At 48.1% G+C, this 25,939-nt stretch overlaps 12 protein-coding genes across 12 annotated transcripts; 5 read left to right on the forward strand and 7 right to left on the reverse strand.

Moving 5' to 3' along the window:
- Positions 1-14: 14 nt before the first annotated feature.
- PEX2_092770 (uncharacterized protein) lies at positions 15-715 on the reverse strand (the record flags this gene model as incomplete). The annotated part of the gene is made up of 2 exons (XM_016746547.1): positions 15-341; positions 425-715. 2 exons carry the CDS (start codon positions 713-715, stop codon positions 15-17), a joined length of 618 nt encoding a protein of 205 aa, XP_016600263.1.
- A 551-nt stretch (positions 716-1,266) lies between these two features.
- Positions 1,267-2,637, reverse strand: PEX2_092780 (LSB5 family protein; the record flags this gene model as incomplete). Its single annotated transcript, XM_016746548.1, has 4 exons — positions 1,267-1,279; positions 1,331-2,356; positions 2,406-2,557; positions 2,623-2,637. 4 exons carry the CDS (start codon positions 2,635-2,637, stop codon positions 1,267-1,269), a joined length of 1,206 nt encoding a protein of 401 aa, XP_016600264.1.
- A 671-nt stretch (positions 2,638-3,308) lies between these two features.
- On the forward strand, positions 3,309-4,541 carry PEX2_092790 (3'(2'),5'-bisphosphate nucleotidase; the record flags this gene model as incomplete). Its single annotated transcript, XM_016746549.1, has 1 exon — positions 3,309-4,541. One exon carries the CDS (start codon positions 3,309-3,311, stop codon positions 4,539-4,541), a length of 1,233 nt encoding a protein of 410 aa, XP_016600265.1.
- Positions 4,542-4,735: 194 nt separating this feature from the next.
- Positions 4,736-5,616, reverse strand: PEX2_092800 (mitochondrial 54S ribosomal protein uL6m; the record flags this gene model as incomplete). The annotated part of the gene is made up of 3 exons (XM_016746550.1): positions 4,736-5,109; positions 5,175-5,288; positions 5,349-5,616. 3 exons carry the CDS (start codon positions 5,614-5,616, stop codon positions 4,736-4,738), a joined length of 756 nt encoding a protein of 251 aa, XP_016600266.1.
- A 510-nt stretch (positions 5,617-6,126) lies between these two features.
- PEX2_092810 (Zinc finger, C2H2) lies at positions 6,127-6,882 on the reverse strand (the record flags this gene model as incomplete). The annotated part of the gene is made up of 2 exons (XM_016746551.1): positions 6,127-6,328; positions 6,395-6,882. The coding sequence occupies 2 exons, from the start codon at positions 6,880-6,882 to the stop codon at positions 6,127-6,129; spliced, it is 690 nt and encodes a 229-aa protein (XP_016600267.1).
- A 1,735-nt stretch (positions 6,883-8,617) lies between these two features.
- PEX2_092820 (uncharacterized protein) lies at positions 8,618-10,438 on the forward strand (the record flags this gene model as incomplete). Its single annotated transcript, XM_016746552.1, has 6 exons — positions 8,618-8,702; positions 8,750-9,564; positions 9,618-9,839; positions 9,906-9,962; positions 10,010-10,346; positions 10,401-10,438. 6 exons carry the CDS (start codon positions 8,618-8,620, stop codon positions 10,436-10,438), a joined length of 1,554 nt encoding a protein of 517 aa, XP_016600268.1.
- A 590-nt stretch (positions 10,439-11,028) lies between these two features.
- On the forward strand, positions 11,029-11,853 carry PEX2_092830 (uncharacterized protein; the record flags this gene model as incomplete). The annotated part of the gene is made up of 4 exons (XM_016746553.1): positions 11,029-11,041; positions 11,139-11,345; positions 11,423-11,785; positions 11,837-11,853. The coding sequence occupies 4 exons, from the start codon at positions 11,029-11,031 to the stop codon at positions 11,851-11,853; spliced, it is 600 nt and encodes a 199-aa protein (XP_016600269.1).
- A 348-nt stretch (positions 11,854-12,201) lies between these two features.
- Positions 12,202-13,233, reverse strand: PEX2_092840 (DUF2011 domain-containing protein; the record flags this gene model as incomplete). Its single annotated transcript, XM_016746554.1, has 3 exons — positions 12,202-12,552; positions 12,604-13,141; positions 13,208-13,233. The coding sequence occupies 3 exons, from the start codon at positions 13,231-13,233 to the stop codon at positions 12,202-12,204; spliced, it is 915 nt and encodes a 304-aa protein (XP_016600270.1).
- Positions 13,234-13,677: 444 nt separating this feature from the next.
- On the forward strand, positions 13,678-14,290 carry PEX2_092850 (LAMTOR1/MEH1 family protein; the record flags this gene model as incomplete). The annotated part of the gene is made up of 2 exons (XM_016746555.1): positions 13,678-13,916; positions 13,996-14,290. The coding sequence occupies 2 exons, from the start codon at positions 13,678-13,680 to the stop codon at positions 14,288-14,290; spliced, it is 534 nt and encodes a 177-aa protein (XP_016600271.1).
- A 993-nt stretch (positions 14,291-15,283) lies between these two features.
- Positions 15,284-16,384, reverse strand: PEX2_092860 (E2 ubiquitin-conjugating protein UBC8; the record flags this gene model as incomplete). The annotated part of the gene is made up of 6 exons (XM_016746556.1): positions 15,284-15,420; positions 15,481-15,662; positions 15,731-15,845; positions 15,896-15,933; positions 15,999-16,066; positions 16,352-16,384. The coding sequence occupies 6 exons, from the start codon at positions 16,382-16,384 to the stop codon at positions 15,284-15,286; spliced, it is 573 nt and encodes a 190-aa protein (XP_016600272.1).
- Positions 16,385-18,979: 2,595 nt separating this feature from the next.
- PEX2_092870 (uncharacterized protein) lies at positions 18,980-24,496 on the forward strand (the record flags this gene model as incomplete). The annotated part of the gene is made up of 6 exons (XM_016746557.1): positions 18,980-19,900; positions 19,967-20,215; positions 20,275-20,596; positions 20,657-22,361; positions 22,423-23,423; positions 23,478-24,496. The coding sequence occupies 6 exons, from the start codon at positions 18,980-18,982 to the stop codon at positions 24,494-24,496; spliced, it is 5,217 nt and encodes a 1,738-aa protein (XP_016600273.1).
- Positions 24,497-24,685: 189 nt separating this feature from the next.
- On the reverse strand, positions 24,686-25,543 carry PEX2_092880 (pyridoxamine 5'-phosphate oxidase family protein; the record flags this gene model as incomplete). Its single annotated transcript, XM_016746558.1, has 2 exons — positions 24,686-25,425; positions 25,480-25,543. The coding sequence occupies 2 exons, from the start codon at positions 25,541-25,543 to the stop codon at positions 24,686-24,688; spliced, it is 804 nt and encodes a 267-aa protein (XP_016600274.1).
- Positions 25,544-25,939: the final 396 nt, after the last annotated feature.

Genomic DNA, 25,939 nt, shown 5'->3' on the forward strand with positions numbered 1-25,939 from the left:
AGTACCATAGTACCTTACTCCCACTTCTCAACATGCACATGTTTACCCTCCGCGTCCTTCATCAACGCCTTGATCTTCCCAAATTCTTTAGAAGCACCAGACTCCCCGAAAGCAACATGATCCTGGACTTTGTTCCACCCGCTGAAAAGAACAAACTCCTCATCTTCGCCCTCTTTATCGATGCGCCACGCACCGCAGACAGAGAACGGAGCTGTGTATGCTTCCAGGTGAGACACAGCAGCTTTGAAAACAGCGTCGAATTCATCTTTCTTGCTTGCCTCGACGAAGCATCGGGTTATAGCAAGAACAGGTGCATCTAGTGGGATTTTAGATGTAGATGGCTGGATCTGTTAGCTTGTATTTCTTGATACCACATCTTTGAACAACGAGGTTACTTCATTGTCAAGATTCAAAAATAACTCACATCAACATCTAAGTGAAACATCCAGCTAACATCAAGACTACTCTGCAGCTGTGCGAGAAGGTTCTGGTTGACTTCAGATGAAAGCCATTGGCCTTCGCCTGTGTGTTTCTCGACAGAGTCCCATCCACCTAGTAGGTAAAAGGATGATGGGTCTTCGATCTGGCTGAGATATGTGACCTGGTGACCAGAGTATCCTGTCTGTTTCTTCTGGGCTTCTAAGAGGGAGGTTTTGGTAGAAGATGAGGGGTTTTGCGCTTTGAAGCGGAGGAGGGCGATTTCGGTCACGGGCATTTTGTCGTCTCTTAGAATAGATGGCCTGTGTTTGGTGTTTTGAGAAGGAATGTGTCTGATTTGTACTCAATTGTTGAGGGTTGCGCATTGTTTTATAGGTCTATCTAGTAAGCTGATCCAGGGTGGGGGCGCTTTGTAGGCAGCTGCTGGAGGCGTCATCTAGCTAATTCTTGGCTCTATTTGACTAATCGATCACTATCTAATGTGTTTCATGTAAGACTGCTGCTTGATTTATAGCCGGTAGACGTCTCTGAATGTTGGGCTTTAGAGCTACAAGCTAAGGATTCCTTCAAAACCAAGGCAGTATATATCTTCGACCCGGAGTTTGGATGAAGTTCCTAAAAATTGCTATGCAATCAATGCCCAATCGATTTAAGAATACACACACCCGAGACGCCATCAATCAACATGGATGTTCACCTTTCAGCAACACGATAGCCAATAGCTTTGGGTATACCGATCAAGTACAAGACCAGACAATGTATGAAAGAAACGAAAACCGCAAAGCGCAAAAGTAAAGACCCCGAACTTCAGCATTGTAATCACACAGATCAGACCTCTTTCCTGTAGGAGCATTAATAACCTGAGATGTATTAGAGAGGAAGAATGACATACCAAGAAAGCCCAGGTTTCTCAATGGCCGGGGTCTTAATAGCATTCCTGTCCCCAAAGGGATTGTCGTCATCATCCTCTTCTTCCGACTCACTCTCGCTCTCAAAGATTTGGCGTGTGTGCTGCGACGAAGATGCAAGAGGCAGACTATCAGGACGATTCGGCCGTGGCGGCTTCGCGGGATTGATGTTAAGCCCAGCAAGGCCGTCATTGACGTCTGTGTCGTGCAGTCCAAGTCCATGTCTTTGCTTCCAATTTCCTTCCAAAATGTCGTCCTCACTATCACTGTCATAGTCCACACTCTTGTCTAGCACCTCATATGCCATCAATGCATCCACCAGCTCCTCATTTGCATGGATGAGACCGCCCAGGAACTCTTCTGTTTCTATATACTGGATGTATCGAAGGATCGTATGACGAAGCTCCTTGCATGTATCGAATCGGTTACTGCATTCCGCGTCCTCGCTCACTCGATGCGTCTCGCGATTGACGAGTTTAAGAGCATTCAACAGGTTGGTGCTGGCGACGGAAGACGCAGCAAGTGCTTGCAGGATCTCCGGACGCTCCTTTTCCATATCAAACCTCTTGAGACTAATTGATAATTTCTTATCTTTCTTGACTTTCTTGGGCTTGGACTTTTCTTTGGGGCTGGTCAGCAAAGTGGATGGTCCGCTGCCCCCTGACACAGATACAGCATGACCCATCGGGGGTTCGTTTGAATTCGAGCCCTCGCGGAGAACTTTGGCTTTTGCCTGCGTTGCAGGCTGCTTTCGCTTGGGAACTTGCTTGTATAGCGCCGTGACCTTCGCCATGCCGGGGGTGTCCTTATAAGTTGTTGCCCATTGTCCAAAAATCTGTTTGCATTTCTGTTTCACGAGTGGATCCGAAACGGAATCAGTAGCTGCAATTCGCAGACGTTCGAGCAGTGCCTCATCGGCGAAGTCGCGCAAGAAACGTTCTCCGGCATTTTGAACAAGGAAGTCGAGGATAGTAAGCGCGCGCAGTTGTCGGTGGATATTGCCGTATTTTCTGGACTTGTCAGACTGATTTTTAGCACTGTCATTGCTCGTAGACTCACAGCTTCTTGCGAAGAGCACGGCTTGCTTCCATTGGCCCGCTGGCCTGGATGCGAACTACTTCCACTAGATCAACGATACCGCTTGAGTCTTCGACTTCATATTGCTCGCTCGTAAGGACCTCAATTTGTACGGTCACTGCCGAATACGGTTTCTATTAAAAGCCACATCAGTCGGTGCTAGAAGGGTCTATCATCTTTTACCAGGCAGGTGACTCACGGAGGATTGGAACATTCTGGCTTAGTCAAGGGGATAGCCCTATAAAACGGTGTATACTTGTTTTGAGTAGGAACAAGTCTGGGGAGTCGAAAATTGTCCCTAGTACCAAACAGCCCACTATCACCCCACGCTGCGATGTCGGTATATAAATGACCCCGCACGGCGTTGTTTACACGAGCGTTTCGCAAGAATTGGGTATGTAGGTATGGGTTACCGGCGGTGATAGAATACAAGTTGATGCGCTAGAAAAATGCTGGGAAGGAATTAACAGTGTGAAGGGCAACATAGGGTTCAGGGAGCTTTCGCGATACCTTCACGTGGTGTTGGTGACGTCGGAGGCCCCAGGGGGTCTTGGCGTCCGTTTATCTGATAAGCGCAATGGAAAATGGCGCGAATGCAGATACAATATGTAGCCTGTTCCCAGCTTGTCCAAAAAGGCACCCAAATTGTAAAATGGCCTTGCCACAGGGGAAGAGGGGGTCCAAACAATGCCGAAACAGTTTAAGCTTATCGGCTCCTCGTGACTATTCCGGCCCAAAGGGGATTAGGGCGGGGTCTAATGCCTAAGGCCAACTACATGAGAAAGAGATCATTAAATCGCCATAAGCAAACTAGAAACAACCAATAAGACCTCGAGAAAGCAAGAGTAGTCAAGCCTGGCTACATTTCTTGCCAATTGATCTCGGATGAAGCTTTCGTCTACTCACCGGACAGATCCATCCCCACGCTCCTATTTGTTACGCGTACTGTCCCGCTTCGTGGTCTGCTCCACCCTTATTCTAGTCGTCAGCGTGGCTCTGAAATCCCGGGCTCGTCTTTCCCTCCTCCTCCCCCACCTTTCCTCCAACCAACCTACAATCATGTCTTACCAACAGGAACGTTACATTGCCGAATTGGCCGTCCAGCGAGCGTGTCTCCTTACACAGAAGGTCTTCTTCGAGAAGGCCAAGGGCACAGTCTCTAAGGATGACAAGTCCCCCGTCACCATCGGCGACTTCGGAGCTCAGGCACTGATCATCTCAGCCATCCGCAAGAACTTCCCCAACGACGAGATCGTCGCCGAGGAGGAGGCTAGCACCCTGCGTGAGGACAAAGACCTCAGCGCTGAGATCTGGCGCTTGGTCAAGGACATCAAGCTGGATGATGCGGAGAGCGATAATATCCTGGGTGGCCCCCTCACCAGTGAGCAGAGCATGCTGGACATCATTGATAACGGCAACAGTGCCGGTGGTCCTAAGGGCCGCATCTGGGCCCTCGATCCCATCGACGGCACCAAGGGCTTCCTCCGTGGCGGCCAGTATGCTGTGTGTCTTGGTCTGATGGTTGACGGTGACGTCAAGGTCGGTGCCATTGGTACTCCTAACCTCCCCGTCGACGATGCTGCCCCCATTGATGCCAGCACCGGTGCCCAGCAGTCCGCGACTGCCGGAAACGGTGTCCTGTTCTCCGCTATCCTGGGTGAGGGTGCCACCAGCCGTCCTCTGGCCAGCGGTACTCTTGCTGCTAGCAAGCCCATTTCTATGCGCCCCGTCGCCAAGATCTCCGATGCTGTCTTCTGTGAAGGTGTTGAGGCTGCTCACTCCGCCCAGGGCGACAACGCTGCCGTTGCTCAGCTTCTTGGCATCACCGCCCCCAGCGTGCGACTGGACTCGCAGGCCAAGTACTGCTCCATTGCCCGTGGTGCCGGTGACGTCTACCTCCGTCTCCCCGTCAAGAAGGACTACCAGGAGAAGATCTGGGACCACGCCGCTGGTGACTTGATTGTGCGCGAGGCTGGTGGCCAGGTGACTGACATCTACGGTAACCGCTTGGACTTCAGCAAGGGCCGGACCTTGGCTGTCAACAAGGGTGTCGTTGCTGCTCCCAAGGCCCACCAGGACCAGGTCATTGCTGCCGTCAAGACTGTCCTGAAGCTGTAATTGATTTATGATTTTTAATTTCGTCGCCTCGTCCACTGCACTTGAGCTCCTGGGGAGCAGAATCAGTCTGAAGTAGATTTGTGATACCATCGCTTGTGAGAGGAATAAAAAAATACATATGTGACGATAAGAGTACAAAACACGGAACCAAACACAAAATGTCCCGCGTAGCTGAAAAGAAATGCGCCTCCAGTCTATTTGATCTTCTTGGCCTTGAGCTTGATAGTCTCTCCGTTGACGAAGATACCCTTGCCCTTGTACGGCTCGGGGCGTCTCCATTCTCTGATCTCGGCGGCGAATTGGGTCACAATCCGCTTGTCGACACCCTCCAACAGGATTCTGGTAGGCTGCGGTGTGCTCGCCACAACACCCTGGGGAATGCCCAGTTCAATTGGGTGGGAAAAGCCGACCTTGAGGGAAACGAACTTTTGGCCGGGGAAGGCGGCTTGGACGGTGGACGCCTTGTCCTCGATGGTGGCCCTGTAACCGACACCAACCATACTCAAGACACAGACATGGCCTTCGGAGACGCCGAGGATGTGATTCTGGAGAAGTGCGCGAATGGTTCCTAGATGGAAAAACAAATTGTTAGAGGCTAATGACTTGCCGCGGAGAAAAGACAGGAGAACATACCCCACATAGCACGCTGGTGAGGAACTGTCTGATCCAAGACTGACAAACTAGCCTTCTGGCCGGTCTCATCGGGGGTGATAGTGAGGAAGGAGGGAATGCTCAGGGTCATCTCGCCTGTGAATCGGACTAGTTAGCATCCATCGGCCGGACCACATTTCAACCATAACACATTACCCTTGGGCCCCTTAATCTCAGCCATAAACTTAGGGATATCCTTTCCTCGTGTCCGGGTGAGAGTCGCGGGGAGGTCAATGAGCTTAAATGACACCTCCGGGGGGATGGAGAGCGCGGCACCTCCGACTCGGGACTGCGCCGGGGATGTGGTTGAGAAGCATTGTGTGCGGGGGGAGAATGCGGGAGCGAGGAATATGGGTAGGGAGCCGCGCTGGAAAGGTTCTCGGAGAAGCTGGCGGGCGCAGCGTTGGGGTATGGAGCACGACATGGTGATTTGCGCGTGTTGGGTCGGATGCTGTGTTGCGGACTTTGGATTTTGTTCGCAGATGGATTACCTCAATGGGTTTAGCGTGCACGTGATTATCTAGATCATTTGCTTCCAAAGTTCTTCCCAAGGTTTATCCTCTCGGCTACAGCGGTATAATATTCGAGTCCATTATGTGAAGAAATTGACTTGAGGTTGGAGATTTTATATTGGTTGTCTCTGTTGCCAAAGGTTGTTGAAACCTGCTTGGCGATTCCATATTGGATGCGTCTGTCGCCCGAGGTTGTTGAAACCTACTACCTAAGAATCCGAGGGCCATTCACGTCCACCACGCCCAAATGAAAGAAAATGACGTACACAATTTACCTATATTCATTCTCATCCAAGCATAGGTATCTCTTCAGACACCGGCATACTTCGGAGACCGACATTCCTCGAGATACAAAATCTCAGCTAGGCTTAACACAGGTGAGGCTCCATAATCCGAACCTCACGGCCAACTCAGCATCAATATCAAGCTCGTTCCCAGTGAACTCTTCCTCGGTGTTCAATCATGTTATCCCTTCGATTGAAGGACATATCGCATGAAGGACAATCGAATGAGCGCGGAGCTATATGCTGTGTGTCGACGTGACGCAGCAACGCTGGTTTTCCGGAGAAAGGATTGCGGTATGTGCAGTCTTTCCAATGGCATTGGAAAGATTGTTGAGCTTTCCTAAAGTGGAAAAAAAAGGTATCAGTTAAGTGTTAAAACCTGATGATGAATCAAGAGGTTTCTCACTCCTGTTTCTGCTGTCGTCCTTGCTTACGAACATAAGCTATCTTTCCCTTGGCATAGCTATCACCGCTAGCCTTGGCCCGAGGGGCCTTTGGAATAGATGAAGCGGGCCCTGGTAAATTGGTGCAAGCGACGTCGTGCCTAGGGCCGAGAGAGCCTGTCACCGGGCCCCCGGGGGCCATAGCTGCACGGTCATTCGCGATTGGAGATTGGTGTATGGCATTCTGGTTGAAGCGATACAGATCGCAACCAGCCGAGGGCGAGGTAGAAGGCGCAACGAAGCTAGACGCAACGGATGCAGTAGGATATTGTATGTGATAGGTACATGGAATAGGATTCACGGATGCTATGGATGGCTCAGCCAGCATAGAGGTTGATGATTGATGGACAAGAGGGACGAATTGGGAATAGTTGAGGTTTGTCATAGTCCAGTCATAACCATCTGCCACTTGTGAATGATCACAGTGCGTGTTGCAAGAAGGTGATGCCATACTAAACGACTATGATAGAAGAACAAGTATTAAAAAAAACAAAAAAAAAAAAAAAAAGCTAGTTAAGCAATGTGTCGAGTGAATGAACTGCAAGGTCTTGGGTAGAGGGCAATATTTAAACAACAATTTCAAGGTTAGGTGCAGCGAGATTGACCCCGTCACTCATCCTTATTTAGGGAGAAAGACAGCTGATGCCTCTAGAACAATAGAAAAGCTAACAAATATTAGATTAGATTTAATTTCTAAATTCAAAATTCAAAATTTAAAAATTCAAAATTCAAAATTTAAACATAAAAATAAAAATATTAGTAGTTAGAAAGCAACCATAGATGCACATGAACCCTACCTAACTCCGTACGTACATGATCAACCTAAAACAAACCTGATCCATTGCCTCCTTGCAGCTACTCTGCATAATGCTAGCCATATGAAGTTAGCAGGACTAAACTCTTCATTTCACCTGGTATCGATTGGCCCAGACTTCATCCGATTTGCTAGAGCTCCTGCCAATTGAGGCTCTCCCATATATTTTTGCCTCTTGCCCGACATTTTGCTGCCTTGATAGGATGGCCGATGAGCACGAGGACCACGATCCACCTACCCACTCCCGTTTACTTTCATGGTCAGCTTGTACCCATAACCGTGCCAAGCCCACAACAGCCACATTTTTGTTGGTACGGCGCAGTAAACCATGAATTTCGAATAAGCAGACTCTGTACTCCGTACGGTATGGGCGTATTTTTAAAAAGGCAGGTACTCAGGGTACTAAATTTAGTATATTTATCTTTCTCAACCCCCTACATAATAGTAGCAAGACGGTAGGTACCTACAATTTGTATATACATCTCTAAGGAAATCAAGTCACTTTTTTCATATCTTACTTTGTATACTAGGGCAACCCTAGAAAGACCACCCAATTAGTACTTCGGCGCGGCACTAACCCAGCACCTAGGCACCATACCTAGTACCATACCTAGGCATTATGCCGGGCAGAATACACGATTTTTCCTGATCGTATTACATATTCCTCTAATATGTAAGCTAGAATTAATGGATATTATACATTTTGTTTCCCATGTACCTTTTGTATGTCCACGCTATAAAATATGTACCTATTTTCAAAATTTATCGTTGACCAACACAGGGTGCCGCTGGGATCAGAGTCCTCGTGCTTACCACCTTGGTATAGAGGGCAAAATTATACCGTTTTTGCATGCTTCTAGTATCTAATATGTACCTCCAATAGTCTTGGTATCATCATTAGAATGAGCATTATCACAAAGTTGCTTAGCGGTAACTACTTTGGTGGATGATTTCCGTCCAACACTATGCTGCAATACATGGTTGAAACCCGGGTGTTGAAATCCCTTTTGGGCCAGGTCTGGGGAACATCATAGTTTCATGGATATCACAATACGGCAATACTTAGCTCGCTACGCAGTCTTACTCCTTACCATACACCAACAAAGCCCACTCGTAGATTAAAAAAAAGACTGCATGGGGCAAATGCCCGAGTGCTGAGGGGAAATTCCCCAGGACCAAGTAAAGTGACCCAAACAACTTGGATGTCAAGTCTCACTTCCGAAGTCACCATTCATCCATTTCTTTCCATCTTAGAACATCCTTCTCACATACCTTTTTATACCCATTCATCTCAGGAAATATACATGAGTGATCAAAACCCAGGACCCGTCTAAAGCCACACTCGTTCACCGGGCTAGCTAGACCATTCAATATGCGGGCAATCAATGGCTTTCAAGCGCTTTCATATATTTTCTCGACACTTGCACAGCTGAGTCGAGCCAGTGCCTCCCAATACAGTAAGGCATTTAGATATGGTCTATAATCATTTGACTAACACAAGAAGACATCCCAATTCTTGCGCCCAAACCGCCAGACATCGACGCGATCTCTTTCCTCAGTTCCCGAGCACCAGACCAAGACGGCATCTTCAACGAAGCCGTCAAAATTCTGAACTCGATGAAATCTTCACCCTCGTGCAACCTTCTAGCAGCGACAAAACTAGTGAACTCATGTCAAACATTCAACGATGGGAAAGATGGCGCGCAAACGGATAGCCCAGAGACGCTCGACCTTCTTCGATCCGTCTATGCCGCACGCCTGGCATTGTGTGAGATCGATGGCACTGGCACCCCAACGCCTCCCTCGTGCCTCCCTGTCACCGTGTCGCCGCCTCCACAGAAGAATCGATTCGGCTTTGTGAGCCGACACAGAGGCTCTGACCCTGTCTCGGATGAACTCCCGAAGGAATTATTGGAGCAATGTCTCAAGACACTTGAGTCGCGACCACAGTGGTGGACTTCTTACAGCAACAATCGACAGAATGCACTTGTGATTTGCCATGCTTCGCGAATGGAGACGGAAAAGGAGGAGCTTATTGACCTGCATCGATCCATTGCCAAGAGCAGTCTCAAGCTCAACAATGGACTTCAAGAGGCTTTGCAGAATGCAACTGCACAGTCTGCGCAGCAGCACTCATTTATCCAAGCTGTTCAATCTCTACAAGAGAAGATTGTTACCGATATGGAAGCGACAGACTCTGTGTTCAAACGAACATTCGGCAAATTTCTTCGAGAAATCGAAGCTGGAATATGGTCTCTTCAAAATTCTATATCTGTGGCTTTGTCGAATGTGCGGACTGGGACGGGTGTCCTCGAAAAGGTAAAATTCAAGGGAGACTATCGGAGTTGAGGTATGTACTAACATTCAATTAGGATATCCGGAACGTATCGACCCAAGTGGAAGCACTTCAACAGGCTCTACGGAATGCACATCAGGACACAATGGCTAGAAGCCATGAGACGTTGCTGGCTCAAGAAACCAATGCTGTTGCTCAGAGGGATCTCGCATCTTCTTTGCACTTGTCGCTCGAGTCACTTCTTGACTCAGATATGGACCGAGTGTACCGAGGCATGCAGAGGTTCGACGCTGCTATGGTGTGCTAAATATGGATTTACCTTTTGGTATATACTGTGGGACTAACCTTTTGCCCCTTTTTGTAGGAATGGTTAACCAGCCGAATGAACATGATTCTTGAGCAAGAAACCAGAATGACAGAGGTACGAGTACATCTCCCATATGTCAACTATCTCACTGACTTTCAAAGCGACTTCAAAACATGGAAATCTTCATCCAACAATCCGAATCGAAAGCAAGCGAGTTACAAAAGGCCCAAAACCAACAAACAGAAGCACTATCTGCACAATCGCGGGCACAGGAAGCCATTCAATCTGACGTGCAAGTATCGCAAGCTTTGCTGGCCAAAACTAGCGTTGCTGCTGCCAATTTGCAATCCGTTATCGACGATGCAGCGTTTAAGTTCAAACATGTTCCGGGTTTCGGCATCGGAGGATCCTCCGCATGGTCTCTCTGTGCTGTCCTGCTCATCGTCATCGCCGCCCAGAACCTTAGGGTTGCAATCGCTTTATTTTTTCTTATTTTGGGTACGTGTGCTCTTCCTGATCGAGACTGATTGATGCTAATATAATGTGGCTTAGGGCATTCTGCTGCCCTGACCATCTTCAAATTTCTTTAGTTATACACATCCTGCGCGGTAATTTGCGGACCGGATACCATTGATACCCCGGCGTTATTTTTCTTTATTTTCTTATTGCCTTTCTATTTTTTTGCTTCCCCATATCTGCCATTTATGCTTGCATCACTCATGTTTAAAATTCATTCATTACATCTAGATCTATAGCAATGGAACAATCCAGTCTTCCACTATTTAATCCGAGGGAGCTACCTATCTCCCCTTTATGCTAATGGTATGAAACTAAACAAATAGATTGTTTCAGAAAAATGGGACGAAAGTGCAAGTAAATTAGCGTCAGCACAGCCACAATAACCGGAGCCAGAGCCAAGATAAGCTGCGAGATAGGACCCATTTATATAGCGATCAACCAATAGAGTGCCCTCCTGTACGCATCGGAAATGACATACGAGAAGCTAATTCCCCTAAAAAAACAAAAACGGCAAGTCGACAGCATCGATGGGTAGTCACGTGGGAGTAAATAGATCGACTGCGCGCTTCTCCTCCTTTTCGTTCGCAACGCATTCCTCATCGGATCTTGATTCGTATTTATCAAATCTCCCTCTACTCCGATCTCAAATTCGCTGATCAAAATGCCTGGTGTTCGTAAGTGATCCTAACGCATCCCCCATACAACATAATCCCGACCCAACATTTGGCGCCCCTCGGAACCCCAAGTACACAGCGCTAACGTTTCCCCCAGCTCCCGACGCTCTTAACCAGGTCAAGAAGGGCTTCAAGCGGTTCTTCAGCCTTCGCAAGAAGGCTGCTAAGAAGACAGCCGAACAGAAGACTGAACCGGCCCCTGCTGCCACTACTGCGACTGCTGCCCCCGTCGCTGCCGCGGCGACCAGTGAGACACCTGCCGAGAAACCCACCGCCCCCGCTGCAACCCCGGACTCTGCCCCAGGTATGACACTCTCTTATCAAATTGATATCAACTCCGTCGCGCTTTTGTCACCCAACTGACTAATTGATCTAATGTAGATGCTGCTAAGGTGCCTGAGACAAAGGACGCGAGCACCGCGGAGCCTGTCACCTCCTCTGAGATGACGGCTACTGCCGGTCCCGTCGAGACTCATTACGAACCTGAGGCTGCTGCCGCTGCGCCTGCACCTGCACCTGCTGAGGCCCCAGTTGCTGAGCCCGAGGCCCCTGCTGCTGCGCCTGCACCTGCTGTGCAGTCTGAGGCGCCTGTCGCTAAGGCTGAGGAATCTGCTGTCAAGCCCGAGGAGCCTGTCGCTAAGGCCGAGGCCCCTGTCGCCGAGGAACCCGCCGCTAAGGTCGAAGAGTCCGCTGCTCAACCCGAGGCCACTGCTGCTGCGCCTGAGGAAGCTGCCGCCAAGACTGGTAAGTCAATTGTCTGAACGATGCAGAGAATAATGCTAACATTGACGCTAGATGCTCCCGCTAAGTAGAAGTGTGAATATCTACTCGATTGGCGAGAATAGCCCCTTTTTTTTGCGAATCTGATCTAACTTGCGAGTGCTTTTTTTTCCCGCTCCTTATTTTGTTTCATACCCTCAGCGTTGTATATTAATCAGTTTCACCAAGCTATGCATTGCATGCCTTTTTTTTTCATATCGGCCTCGATCAGACCACTCAATATCATGCAAAGCTCTACTCATCCATTTCATAATCCTTACGCGACAGTAAAACTCAGCGCTTGAATTTGATATATGATGTTATTGTTGCTATCGACAAAGGGGAAAAACCAACACTCCCACGGGTATCACATTGAGAATCTATCCTGATGCTAGATAGTTTCATTCCTCCCCGCCAGAGGAATGATCATCCCCATCAGCCATAGCGATATCTTCAACGCTAACACCCGCCGCCGCAGCCTTCTGCTCTCTCGCCTTTTGTCTGCGCTTGAGCTTCCTATCGCGGTTCTTCCGAGTCCGCTTCTCCGCTTCATTTTCCTTGGCAGCCTGTGCGGCCGCAACGCGCTTGCGCAGCTGCACTCGTCGCTTCTTGCCTGGCTTCTTGCGCGTAAGTGGACTCTTCGAGACGGGTGCGCCCTCTACCACGTAGACCGGAAGACTGTTGGCTGGCCGTGGCAGTTTGGTCTGATGTCGCTTGAGATGGATGACTCGCCAGGGGAGATGGCAGCCCGGCTATGAATTAAGTTAGTATGTATAAAACTAACCAAGTGGGTGTTCACTTACCCATACTAGCGAGTTCGCCCATGTCAGCATGTGCTGCCCGCTAACGGCCATATCCTCGAATTGTTTCTTCTTTTCCGCTATCCGGATCTCGTCTTCGGTGGTAATTTCGCCGCTCCTTGTGCCCTGGAGTGAAGGTGTAGAGAAGTAATAATCCCACCCGCGGGAGGCTTTCACAAACCGTCCCTCGGTGCCAGCTCCAGATCCCGGTGTAGGTGAATGCAGCCGAATCCTCAATTTCTGGGTAGTCGCGGCCTCTGTATTTTTCTCCTTTGTATCCTTTCCGGACTGCTTGGTGGTATCTTCCGTTGATTTGGCGGGGGCACTGAATAGCCGGAACTCGAATTCTTGTTCTTCATCCTCATCCTCCGCAGGCTGTGAGGGATCATTGTCTTGGCTAGTTGTCTCCTGTGGAGTATCCAATTGATCGAGATTGAGTAGTTTTCCTAGGCGGGCGTATGCATCCTGGGCGGCGGCGTCATTTGGTGCTGGTGATGGCGAGCGAGATGATGCTGGTGAACGCATCTCATCGCGGCGGACGCTGTATAAGCCACATTAGTTGTTGGGTACATTGAGAAAAGCCTAGGTGAATTGCTTGCTCACATACCGCTTGGCATTTGGTAGATCAAACATGGTGTGGTGTGTGGGGGAGAGTCGTAAGACCAAAATGCCAAATCAAGAAAAACGGTGTTTCCACGCCGCTCTGCGGCCACGGCCTGATGACATGGCACGGACCGCCCAGCCTCAACTTCCAACTTCGAAGAAGTCCTTTTATCTACATTGTGACTCTCTACTGCGCCATTTGTTTCACTTCATATCCTCTGTTTTCTGCATATTCCACACTCATTACCTTCCGATAATTCCCTCACCTGCTCCAAAGGGTACCCGCACCTCAACTATTGGGGTGATTAATGCCTCGTGCCTATCGCATAGCGCAAACGTGCAGCCAAGAATATCCCCGGTTCTGAACTTCCGATCCCGATCCCTATAAATGGGTATCTGTGCCTCCTGCCTCGGCGGGAATCGCCACGAGTCTCCTGAGGTGAGTTCCGAGTTTGGAGCTGGTTTCCTGTCACCATGTTCAGCGCGCATTACCTCGGTCTGATGCGCAATGCGTGGGATGCCTGTCGCAGAGCACACTTGTCTAACATTTCTTTCTCAAAGCCTGAGTCAGCCCGTCTACTCGACGAGGACCCTTATCAAGCTGGATATGGCTACGGAGCACTCAACCATGCCCACCAGGCCAGCCAGCCGGATTCGGAATATGTGAGACGTGAAAGGGAGGCGCTGGAATCAATTTGCCAGCGGACATCTGAGTGAGTATACAATACTAGTTGCCCTTTGGTCTGGCATGCGTTGAGTGGGAACTGTATTCATGCTAATCATATCTCTCAGTTCCGTCATCGATATCTGGTCCATCCAACCACAACCACACCTTCGACCCCAAGCAACTCTTCACACCCCTATCTCTGCATCTCCCGTTTCATCCCAAAGAACTGACACAACAACACTTGTTACATCCACTCATCGCAAATCACCGCCAAGCCGCCCCACCTCCGGCGCATCAGGCACCGTACCAAAACACTGGGGTGAGGTTGTCGTGAATCCGAATAAGAAACGATCTCGTACCGATATCAAATCGGATGCTAAGGCCAGCCATGATGTGTTTGGAGTTCTCAACGTCACCTAATATAAGGGGGTTGGGACATGCATCACTGCACATTGACGCTGCACATTGACGCTGCACATTGACGATGAGATGCACACGACAAAAGAGGGTGCGGGCTGTGAGGTTAAAAATCAAGTAATGCAGATAAGGGTACTGGAAGACCCGTTTTATTATTTTCTCGTGCTGCGTTGTTATTTGAGGGATGTTTGTTTCTTGCATTGATCGCAGGTCGACTGTTTTTCGCACATACATAGCCATTCCTTTTCCCTCTCTTCATGGTCTGATAATACCCAATGGCGCAGACTTTTTATTTTGTTATTGGATTTTCTTTTCTTCATCCCATGTCGATTTCTTTTCTGTTGGCGTGTTTTGTTATTTTCAGAGTTTGTTTCTTTGTCTTCATATCATCTTGTCAGTTGCGCACTGCTTGTATATGTAGTTTTGTTTTCGAGTGCCGGACTTCACCCTTTATCTTTTTGCATAGACACAATTTGAATTTCCATCGCCATTATCCAGCGAGTTGCTGTAAATCAGGAGAACGTATGGATGTAGGCGCTGAAAATGCCAATCCTTCCATGGAGGGCATATATCGTACTAAGTCAACCCATGTAGAAATTTAGTTTTGGTTGGGATGGTTCCTATATGAAAAGTATTTCGTGCTTACTATACAATTGAGATATCACGAGAAGCATCATAAAAAATGAATATCACTCCCCATACATATGAGAGATTCAGCATCATTTCAAGGTTGTTCAACCCATGACTCCGCCGATAATTAGCGGAAATGCCTCTTGGGTGGACCGAAATACATAATAATAAGATTAAGAAAAGAAACAGACTTGAGGATTGACAGGGCAAAAATAAATGGATACATGATAACTCCCCTATGATAGAAAAAAAGAAAACGCCCGCTGATATCCAGTGCCGAGATGGGCATAGAAGAGAGTAGGTTGATGCAATATGTTCATGCCGGGTCGATCCTAAACCTAACGGAAAGGCTCGGACTGCAGACCATCAGACATCGTCCATTGTACCCGCAGGCTCTTCGCCATCAGACTCGTAGCTTCCCGCCGAGCTTAGCTCATCTTCTGACTCGGTGTCCTCGCCTGCTTCGTCCACAGCCTCTTTGCTAGCGTATTTGGCAACATATTCTGGTAGTGAGTTGTTAGTATCGCGTATTAGCAAACAAAAGCCTTTTGATTGTAACACACCTTTCACCTTTGCTTCGTATGCCTTGGGTTCCCTCATCATAAGCGCAGCTGCCTCCCCGTTGAGAGGATCCGAAGGGTTGGGGTAACGGAGGAGTTGGGGAAGGAAGACCTCAAATATGTTGAGCATGTCGTACATGGGTGACCACGTTTGGTTGATCACGTCAAGGCAGACCGAGCCGGACCTAGGGCGCAAAAATCACATTAACCTCCGAGTTTTGTTTCCATGCATGTCGAACCACCCTTAACTCACAGCTCGTCGATATTTGGGTGGAAGATCCTGTTGACGAATCCAATGCTCGGGCTTTTGTATGGGTACTGATCAGGCAATTCGACGTGGATTTTCCAGAGGCCTCCGGTGAATGGTGCTAGAAAGGTTAGTATGAGGTAATACCGGTTGATTATATGTGATACGTACTCTCTTCTGGGCCCTTGAAACGAACGTAGAATTCTTGCCTGTTGGTAGTAATTGGTATCGAAGAGCTTCGTTTGGTGGATTGTGGGGTAGATAAAGTACATACACTAGATTTCCGGAGTTAGCGTATAGATCCATAGCTGTCAAGGGGCCGGAACTTACTGTTATCATTGACTAGAGTCACCTCATAGTCACTCATGAGCCTATATAAACTGTCAGAATGTTTCCTGGCAACCAAGTATGCTCGCCGAGGCCGATTAAAAATGTTGGGAAAGCGGCGGGCAAATTGAAAGGCTAGGGGATTGTCAGTCGTACATCCTAGCCAAAGGTTAGTGCCGTTCATTTTGAATATTGCCAGACTTGCAGAGCGTACTTCATGACCTGTACAATGAACAAAAAACGATATTAGCATCTCCGGCGACTCTGGGGGCTTATCGGACTATGCGCAACATTACTCACATCTGTCTCGATTCTGCGCTTTGGGCTACTCATGTTGGCGGTTTGAATAGCGAGGGAGGATTTTGGATATCGCAGGTATTGTCGGCGGCGGGCTCTCACGGACAAAGCAGACCCAGCAGTGTCAAATGTCGTGCTTCACAACCAGATATCCCCGGAGTCGGAGCGGGGAAGTAATGGGCGGGGCAGATGATAGACTTTGAAATAGATGTTGAGTGATTAAAGGCTGAGTTTATAAGGGAAGCAAAGTGAGGAGAATAACAAATATCAAATAAGGCTTCACTTGTTAGACCTGAGACTAAAAGAAGAGAGGAGAATGAGGTCTTGGATCAATGATCCATTAGATCGGGCATGATGAGTCGATGAGTCAGCGCCTGCCGAGCCCGGCGCCATGACGATGACTGGGATAGGTGGATCCATGCCTTGTATGATCCACTTGCTATATCGTACAACTTGAGAAAAATGTCCGTTCATCTTACCATGATATTGTTGCCAAGGATAGACCTCTATATGGTGCGAATCAGCCAACTACAAACACCATTGGCATTTGGTTATACGCCTGTGAGTTGTTAATTCTCGCGGCTATTCTTCATAATGGTATAATGGTATTTCAGACATGAATGTACAACAAAGAGGCACATTTTCTACCGTGGAAACGTTACAGGTCATATCATCTATAGCCAATCATGCAATAAAAGTATACATCCAAACATAGAGGCACCACGGCTACCATTAAGCGGTCAGGTCCATCTGGGTGTTTGAATACCTTTTTTCTTTTATCGTCTGGTCCAACTCGGATACATTATTTCGTCAGAGCGTTTAGATTCAATCAAAATAGGTAATGACCGTGGAGGGCTGGAGCAACAACAGTGCTCTGTTACCCTCCAGTTAGGTTAGAGCTGATCATGTGGTACCACGTGACCTACCTAGGTATAGCCCCTCGTTTGTAGTCCAGGCGCTTTGCCTCGCAATCATCATCAGGTGCCCAGGACGGGTACCCAGGCAGGTCCACTCAGGTGCACCTGGTCGATTATGTAAGAGTATTTAAGTCCCCCAGGTAGTTAAGCCAAAGATCATAACAACAATCGAAACGTCTGATTTCGCTACAGCGGTATGTATATTAGGTCCTAGTCTCCACTAGGGGTCACCGTAGGTAGTTGTGGCCGCTACGTAATATGATTATCTTCTCAGTTATCAGTGCAACATTTTCAGTCATGTTCCCCTGTCAAGTCTATGACGACCGAGTCCCATTCTGGCTTCCAAAGTAGCGGGTATGGTTTGAAATTAAAAAGAGCAGGTATTGTTGTATATTTATACCTGCCATTTATTTCTGGCCATATGGTAGATCCAACTAATACTTGTGTCGAGTCTTAATAGAGAGCGGCCAAGAATACAGATCCACGGGTTCGTCCCATATACGCCGGCCGATGAAAATGGGCGCCCAAAGCCACAGAGTCTTGTGCAGCTAGCTCAGCCTATGGGTCTTATTATTGGAGTGATTATTGCAATCAGCTTTAGGGTATTTTATTTGTGTAGGTATGGAGAAATAGCTTTCTAAAATCCAGATCTTCTACCAGTTACTAAGAGATAATCAGATTATTGCTGCTTAAAGAACAGAATTTCGTAATCATACATTTCCCCAATAGCTATAAAATACCAGCGTTCAGCACTGCCAGGTTCATCATGAATAGACCCCTCGTGTTGCTATAGCTAGCCTAGGCTTAAATTTAGGTGATACGTGTTTGAAGAGCAATGGCATGAAACCCCATCTCCTTGGGGCCTTTTCTTTCAATATCTTCTATGATTTAAAGTGTTTCTGGGGAACACCATGTGGTAAAGAAGCTCGATATACATCTGAATAGCATATATCGACCTCTATACAGGATCAAGCTCAAACAAATTTCGCCTCGCTACAGATGAGCTCGAGAAAAAGTACGCTCTTTGTATCATGATTGCCGCGTATACTGCGTATTTCTTTTACATATACCACTAAATGCAGATAGGCCACGGAGGAAGTCAACCTAAGAACTTTGGTCCTACCTATATGGTTAATGCCAATCTAGACTTCTAGCAGTGGAATATATATTTGTTGGTGGCTGGCTACTCACATACTGTATTGCAATGCGTCCGCCCATATCCAAATCGTTCAAGCATGACATTCAGCCTGAATCAATTAATCACACAACCAACTCTACTTTCCGTAGTAGCTGATCTCGCAGCAAGTCTCTGCAAACCGCAGCGGAATAATAGGAATAGTTGGTGCATTATCGATACCATCATATCATGTCTGCTACAGCTGCCTGCAGCCAGGATTCCAATTGAGACGTATGAGTCCACAGGTCAATTAGGGACTGAGTCCCCATGCGAGCAAACGAAGCGAGCGTGATGTTGTTGATGGTTGGTGGTTGTACGGGGAGGAAATGATTGGTTGAAAGAGTGGCAATAGTGGGTCTGTTGCCTAAGGTTGCCTAAAGATGCCTGGACGCTAACTCTAAGTGGATATCAAGCATATGAACCTAAACATTGGCCTCTGTCTATTTAAACTTCATGGGGTCTCTCCTGATTTTGACATTTAACTGACATACCATCTCAACATCTTAACACTCTTATTACATTTACACAATCGATATCATGACTTCTTTGCCCACCCTCCCAGTCAAGCACAATGACTTTGTGAAGTATGTCAACTCCAACCCGGAGAAGCCCATGGCCGACTTGGTTCAGCCATATAACGAGTATGATGCTGTTTTGCGCAAAAGGTTTGCCCAAGAGCCATCTCATCCATCAATTCAAGATAACCACGTCAACATTGTGCCACTATACGACCAGACTGGTTCCACAGAAATTTCCATTCGAGCTAGAGACCTTGTCTTGGAAACACCAGAGCAAACGGAGAAGTATCTTTTGCCCCTGAGTGCAAAAGACAGGAAACCACATGGTTCCATGGCAGTTGTATCCTCTTTGAATGAGTTCCAGAACAACTTTGCGCTCTTCACGGAGGGCTCATTGAGTGACATTGACTGGTCCAACGTGGTCGCTGCTGGTAGCGCTGTTGTGACCTCACTTTTGCCTGTGCCAGAGAAATATCGCAACTCCAAGCGTGGCCTCCGCAAGTACTACCATGAAGAATTTGCTCCAGCGTCAGATGTGGATCTTTTCTTGTATGGTCTGAATGAGGAGCAGGCTCTCGAGAAGATTATGCACATCGAGGATAAGATCAAGAACACTATCCTCTATGAGACTTCGACTATCCGGACTAAGAATACAATTACCATTGTTTCTCAGTATCCGAACCGCCATGTGCAGATCGTGCTTCGCATCTACCGCTCAGTTGCTGAGATTCTTACCGGCTTTGACGTTGATGTTTCGTGCGCGGCTTATGATGGGCACCAAGTATATACCTCCCCACGTGCAATCGCTGCGTACATCACGCAAGTGAATCAGATTGATCTAACTAGACGATCACCGTCATATGAGAACCGTCTCTCCAAGTATTCACACAGAGGATTTGAGGTTTTCTGGCCTGCTCTTGACAGATCGAAGATTGACCCGGTGAGAATTGAATCCAATCCTTTTACAAGATAAATGAGATTTCAGCAAAACTGATTTTCGCGATAGACTATTTTCGAGAGAAGCTTTACCAGAACCGAAGGACTTGCAAGACTTCTAGTATTGGAAAAGCTTCCTCGGTCCCAAGACCGAGACAACTATCTTCAAAAGAGGCGCGAAGAACGAGGTCGTCCTCCTCTGAATTTGTACCTGCAACGTCGTCATGGCAAAATGCTGCATGGTAATCTCAAGGATGATTGGGAAGATGAGGTACCTGAATGGCAAGAGCAAGACCAAGTGTCTGATTACCATACTTTTGTTCGTACCTCTACTACAACCGACTTGCGGGCCTTTTACTCTTACTGACCCTATAATAGACCATTCCTTACGGTCGGAGGTTCAACGCCAGGAGTATTGAGAAGCTACTTTACACCAAAGACCTGTTACTGAATGCCCAATGGAATCAGCCTAAAGACCGTAAAGTTTATCTTCATCGTCATCCAGCATTCTTCGGTGAAGCAGAACATGTCATTGGTGACTGCTGTGGCTTCTGCCCCAAGCCTGTTACCGAAGAGGAAATCAAGGTCGCGGACGAGGAGGCCAAGATTTATATCTCTAATCAAATTACGTTCATCAAAGACGATCCCGGTCGCCAGGAAATTGGAAGTTTCAATCCAATCACTGAGACTGACTGGACCGGTGAGTGAATTGTCCGACAGATTCCGCATTATGAATCGTGCACTAATACGAACATTATAGAAATGGCTTACGTTGGTCGTACCGAGAGACTTTGCCAGGCAATTGTGGCAAACGATGTTGACGCCGTTAAAGCTTTCCTTGCAGACGAGGGTACCAACCCGGACCGTCGTGACTACACTGGACGGACACCACTCCAACTCGCGTGCATGTGCTCGACCCCTGAAGTCGTCCAATGCCTTGTTGACGGCGGTGCTCGCATGATTCCCCGCATGGCTGATGGAAAGACCGCGCTCCATCTCGCTGCCGCCCGGGGACACGTCGAGATCATTCGAATTTTACTCACAAAGAGCAATGAGAATGAAGAAGAAGAATCTAAGAAACAAGACGCTCTGAAAAATAACAACAAGTCAGAGGCCACACCTAGTAAAGAGGAGGATGAAGATATCGATATGGTTGACCAAGATGATGCCATGTCCAACACCTCTGCCTCTTACGTCAAGGTTGAAGGCGAGGAGAAGGAGGATTTGACCAAATACGATACTCTCGACGAGAACGACCTCGAGCCAGATGTCTATGACATCAATGTCGTTGCATGGGATAGCCGGACTGCTCCTTTGCATCTCGCCATTCTCCATGGCCACATCGAGGCCGTGAGAGAGCTTGTCACATCCTTTGGTGCCGATGTCTTGATGCCGATCAAAATCATGAACGATCACTCCAGAACACCCCAGGCTGCAATTCTCAATCTAGTACTCGTCCATGCTCTCCCATTCGAGAAAGCAAAGGAGATGTCGCAGACCCTTCTCGATCTCGGTGCCTCTCCAGCCCAAGCAGACCTCAGGCAGAAGACACCGCTATACTACCTTGCTCATTCTGACAAGCTTGATATTCTTGATATCTACATGCAGCATGATGAACCTGCAGTAAAGCGCGCAATCAATCACTTGGCAGCTCAGGGCTCGTTCTGGACACCGGAATTTTCTTCGGCATTGATGGCCGCTCTCACTGCGAGGAGCGCACCCGCGGCAGCCAAGCTGTTGGATACAGGTGCCCATCCCGAGATTGATCTCGGCGAGCTTGTGAAGGCTATTACGGCATCTAGAGGAGCCGCAACTTACTATGGTGACATTGAAGAAGATGCAAAGAGCAGTTTGAAGCAGCCAATCTTGCTGGCTGTTGAGAATGAGCTTCCTTTGGTCGCCATTGATCTGCTTCATCGGGGTGTGAACCCTAACTCTGAATTTAAGGAGAGATATCAACAAAAGGGTCAAACGGTATTGGACGTCATGCGCCAGACTTTGCAAACTCTCCGTGAATTTGTGGCCGAGCGCAAGGACCAATGCTATGATCATTCCATTGCAACTCCCCTCGATCCAAATGACGAGACGTATCTGTCAGAATTCCAATCTGGTAGTTACAAAATGTTCATTGCAAAGGATCTGCTCCGCAACGTGCGCAAGACAAACCGAGAGGCCGAAGAACAAGCCAAGAAGGCTGAAGCCCAACCGGCTGAGCCTCCTGGCTTGGTCGAGAAGAAGGTATTCATTGCGGAGTTGATTCGCGACTACGAAAAGCTGGAGTTCATCCTGCTGCAAAAAGATGCTAAGACCTGGGACGAGCTTCATCCTCCGCTGATCGCTCCCGTGACGTACCCAGTTCAGGTTTCGACTGAGCAGACAAAGCTCACTGCTACGCCTTGGAAGGTCAACTTCAACTTTAATGTACCAGCTATTACTGACAATGCTCGCGACGGATACCTTCAACTGTACGTATTTACTTTTTATCCCCCACAGCTCAAGGACATCCTGCTGACATTGACATAACAGTTTCGAAGCAGCTTGGAATGGCGACATTGATACCATCAAAACTTTGACACTGGGCATGTGGGGATCTCTCAATGAGCAAGCACCACTTGAGATCGCCGTAACCGACAAGCAAGGCCTGTCCGCCCTTACCATTTCCATCATGCGCGGCCATTTCGCTGTCGTCAAGGCTATTCTTCAAATTCTCCAAGTACAGTACAAGGCGAAGGAGCCTCGCGGTCGGAAGCGCTTTGAGATCGACATCGATGAATGCTCTGACGACTGTGGAGACTCTGATGAAGAGAACGAAGATCTTAACATTGTCAGTGACATTGTTGATGATACCTTCACCCACGAAAACATCGGTGAAGTTACCAGTCAGGTCGAGAGCAATATTACCCCTCTTGCTGCTTTCGAGGCGCGGTTAAATGCCTACATGTTTTTAGACGAATATCAGCAGGACGGTTGGAACAAGAGAGAGAACCCTGTCAATGTTTACGGCTTGTTGAAATACGCTGTTTACACAAACAACATCTCTCTTTTGGAGTTCCTTTTGAAGACCGGACTGGATCTTGCTTCCACTAACCCATCTGGAAAGAGCGAGTTCTCGGTGAAGTCTGATGAGTTCCAGCTTGCGATCTCGCTTGGACGTACTGATTGCCTTGCCAAAATGATTCAAAGTACTGGCGCTGGCCTTCCACTTACAAAATTGAGTGATGACTGTGGCGTTGAGGAGAAGAAAGAGCCTCAGTACTACCCTGGATTGTCGATTCGTGGCACCAAGCGTGCCGATTGGGCTAATGCTGGCCGAGAGCAACCGATGAGAGCTCAAACACAGCGTCCACCCCTTCTCATTGCGGCTCGTCGGGGTAATCTGGCCAGTACGGAGTTCTTCCTTGGTACAGCACCTGCTCGCTATTACCTGGAGTATCTCAATGCAAACAAGGATGATGAGAGAGTCAAACGACTGACCAAGTCCAAGCTGGGACTCGAGGGAACACTCTTAACCTGGTTACAAGCGAGAAGTAAGTGTTCTACCTATTCAGCAATTTTAACAAAGATAACTAACCATGTAAAAGACAACCTCGTTCTCCACTGCGCAATCATGTCTGAACCAAATGACGAATCCGTTCGTCTGGTACAGTATCTTGTGGATCATCACCCCGAATGCATGGAGGTGCGATCGACAGAAGGACTGACACCTCTCGCCTGGGCCATGTCCCTCCACAAGGTCCGCTTCGCCCGAATTTTGGTAGAAGCCGGAGCCAACCAGGCCGTCCGTGACAAAGAGGCACGCAATCTCCTCCACCTGATCCTCGTATCAGACGGTGGTCGGGTCTGTAAGAACTCCTACCGATTCACCAAACTCCTAGACCTGTTGGATAAACAACTCCTCCCAACAATGCTCATAGAGCGTGCCGGCGATGGCTCAAGAACACCCTTTGCACGCTGGCTTCACGCCCAACCCCACTTCACACCACGGGATCTGGCCATCCCTCGGCCTCCTAACAGTCCCCAGACTGACGATGAAATTATAATCTCCATGACGAATCTCATTCTGGACCTAGCCAATTCCACGGACCAAAAGCATCTTGAGGTTTTTGATGAAGCTGGAAACACACCAGTGCACGATGCTGTCAAGAACGGTTTCCCCCAGGTCCTTGGACTACTCCTCGATCGTCGTGCTGATATGCTCAACCGGGAGAATGCCACTGGTACCACTCCTCTTGAAATGGCAGTTGACGCTTGGGTTAACAAGAGTACTTCTGCGCCGCCTGACAGCCCTTCATGGACGTCGCATAACCACCCTGAGTGGCAGAAGGCCGTTCATCGTGCTCCCCACTTTTTCATCCCTGGTTGCAGGGTCAAGTATGATCAAGAGAAAGTTATGCTACGGGTTTGTCAGGAACGGGCTCAGCAACGACCGGCAAAGAGAAGGCTTGTCAGTCTGTTTGAGGCGAATGAGGTCGCTAAGAGATTGGCGGCGGCGGGACGGACTACTGGTCGGGGCCGGAATGTTGGCTCTGAAGATAATGATGAGTCTGCAGGTTCTAAAGACGATCCTGAAGGATGGGGAAGCATGAATTCTCATTGGTAGTTGCTTGTGTTAGGAACAATATATTTTAGCACCATGTTTATCTATACTCAAGTTATCTTATTTGAATACATCTCGGTCATATGTCTTGCTTTATTTCCATTATTTGAATTTATAAATTTCAATCAAATAATAAACGTTCGAATATACTTTTGTATCATAAACTGCACCATTTCAGCAGCTGTTCAGTCCTCAGTGCTGCTCTTCAGCCGGCAACTGAACCTTCACTGCACCCTCCGCCAGAGCTTTATTCTGACTATTCTTACTAGCGATATAGGAATTAATATACTCGGGCACTTCCGCAACCTTACTATCGCCGCTTGGAATCGGCGTTCCAAAGGTTTCCCAGACTGGAACAACACCAGTCCAGACACTGCTAGTGACCTGCTCATTGCCAGAGTCCTTACGCTCATCCGAAACACCCCCATCACGGATCTTGCCACTGCCATCCACAATCTTGACCTTTAGAATGACAGTCGACTGCATCTCAGCACGGTCTGGCGGCACACGTGAGTGATCCCAGCGGTCTGCTAGAACAGAGTTCGTGATCAATTTCATGGCCCAGAGCTTTTCTTCCTCGTCTGTGACGAGAGTCGCGTAGCCGTGGAGGATAGCGGAGCGGTAGTTGTAGCTATGGGAGTTTGGTGTGAGTGACAGGATCAGCCCGTCTATTTTGCTGGTTGCCACGCAGATGGGGAGTCCCTCGCCATCGCTGCAGCTGCGGGCCAGGTTCATAATCCGTGAGCTGACGTAGCCGTGGAGATAGCATTCTAGAGGCTCATCGATGCTTGCGGAGGGAAACTCGAATGATCCCATTTGTCCAATCATTGGAAGGATTGCGGGGAATGGGTCATCTGGTCCTGGGTTGAAGGATACATGGAGAACTTGGGAGTCATTGATGATTGAATGAATTGGACCCAGGTCATATGTGGCTAGAATATAGTGTTAGTAGTTGGCTTCGGTATTATTTTATAGTTATATCGTACCTCGATGCTTGTACCGATTGGCGGTATTGGAAACTTTCTTAGGGTAGGTCAAGGTTCGTCCCATGATGTATATAGTAGTCTGTAGAATGAGCCTTGAAGTTAAGAGAAGCAAGAAATAAGCAACGACGAAGCAAGTATTTAAGTAGATTGATGATGAGTCAAGATAGGTGATCTGTATGAGTTAGGGCAGCACGCCTTCAAACACCCATTTTAGCAGGTCCATCCGCGCAAGATTTCCCCACAAAGGTTAGACTGGAGCATGTGATGACAAGGTGTGCACAGATCCATCAAATCAAGGATTATTGAATACCACAGGGTATAGGAGTGGATGAGAGAAGGGGTCTCCGATGCCAAACGCACCCGAGGTGATTGGCCCACACCGCCGACTGGACCGTGAACCTGGCGATAACAACACCTTCAACAGTTCACTCTTATCAACTTATTTTTGGGACCTTTAAGC

This window comes from Penicillium expansum (genome assembly GCF_000769745.1).
Source record: "Penicillium expansum strain MD-8 chromosome Unknown contig313, whole genome shotgun sequence".
Lineage (NCBI taxonomy): Eukaryota > Fungi > Ascomycota > Eurotiomycetes > Eurotiales > Aspergillaceae > Penicillium > Penicillium expansum.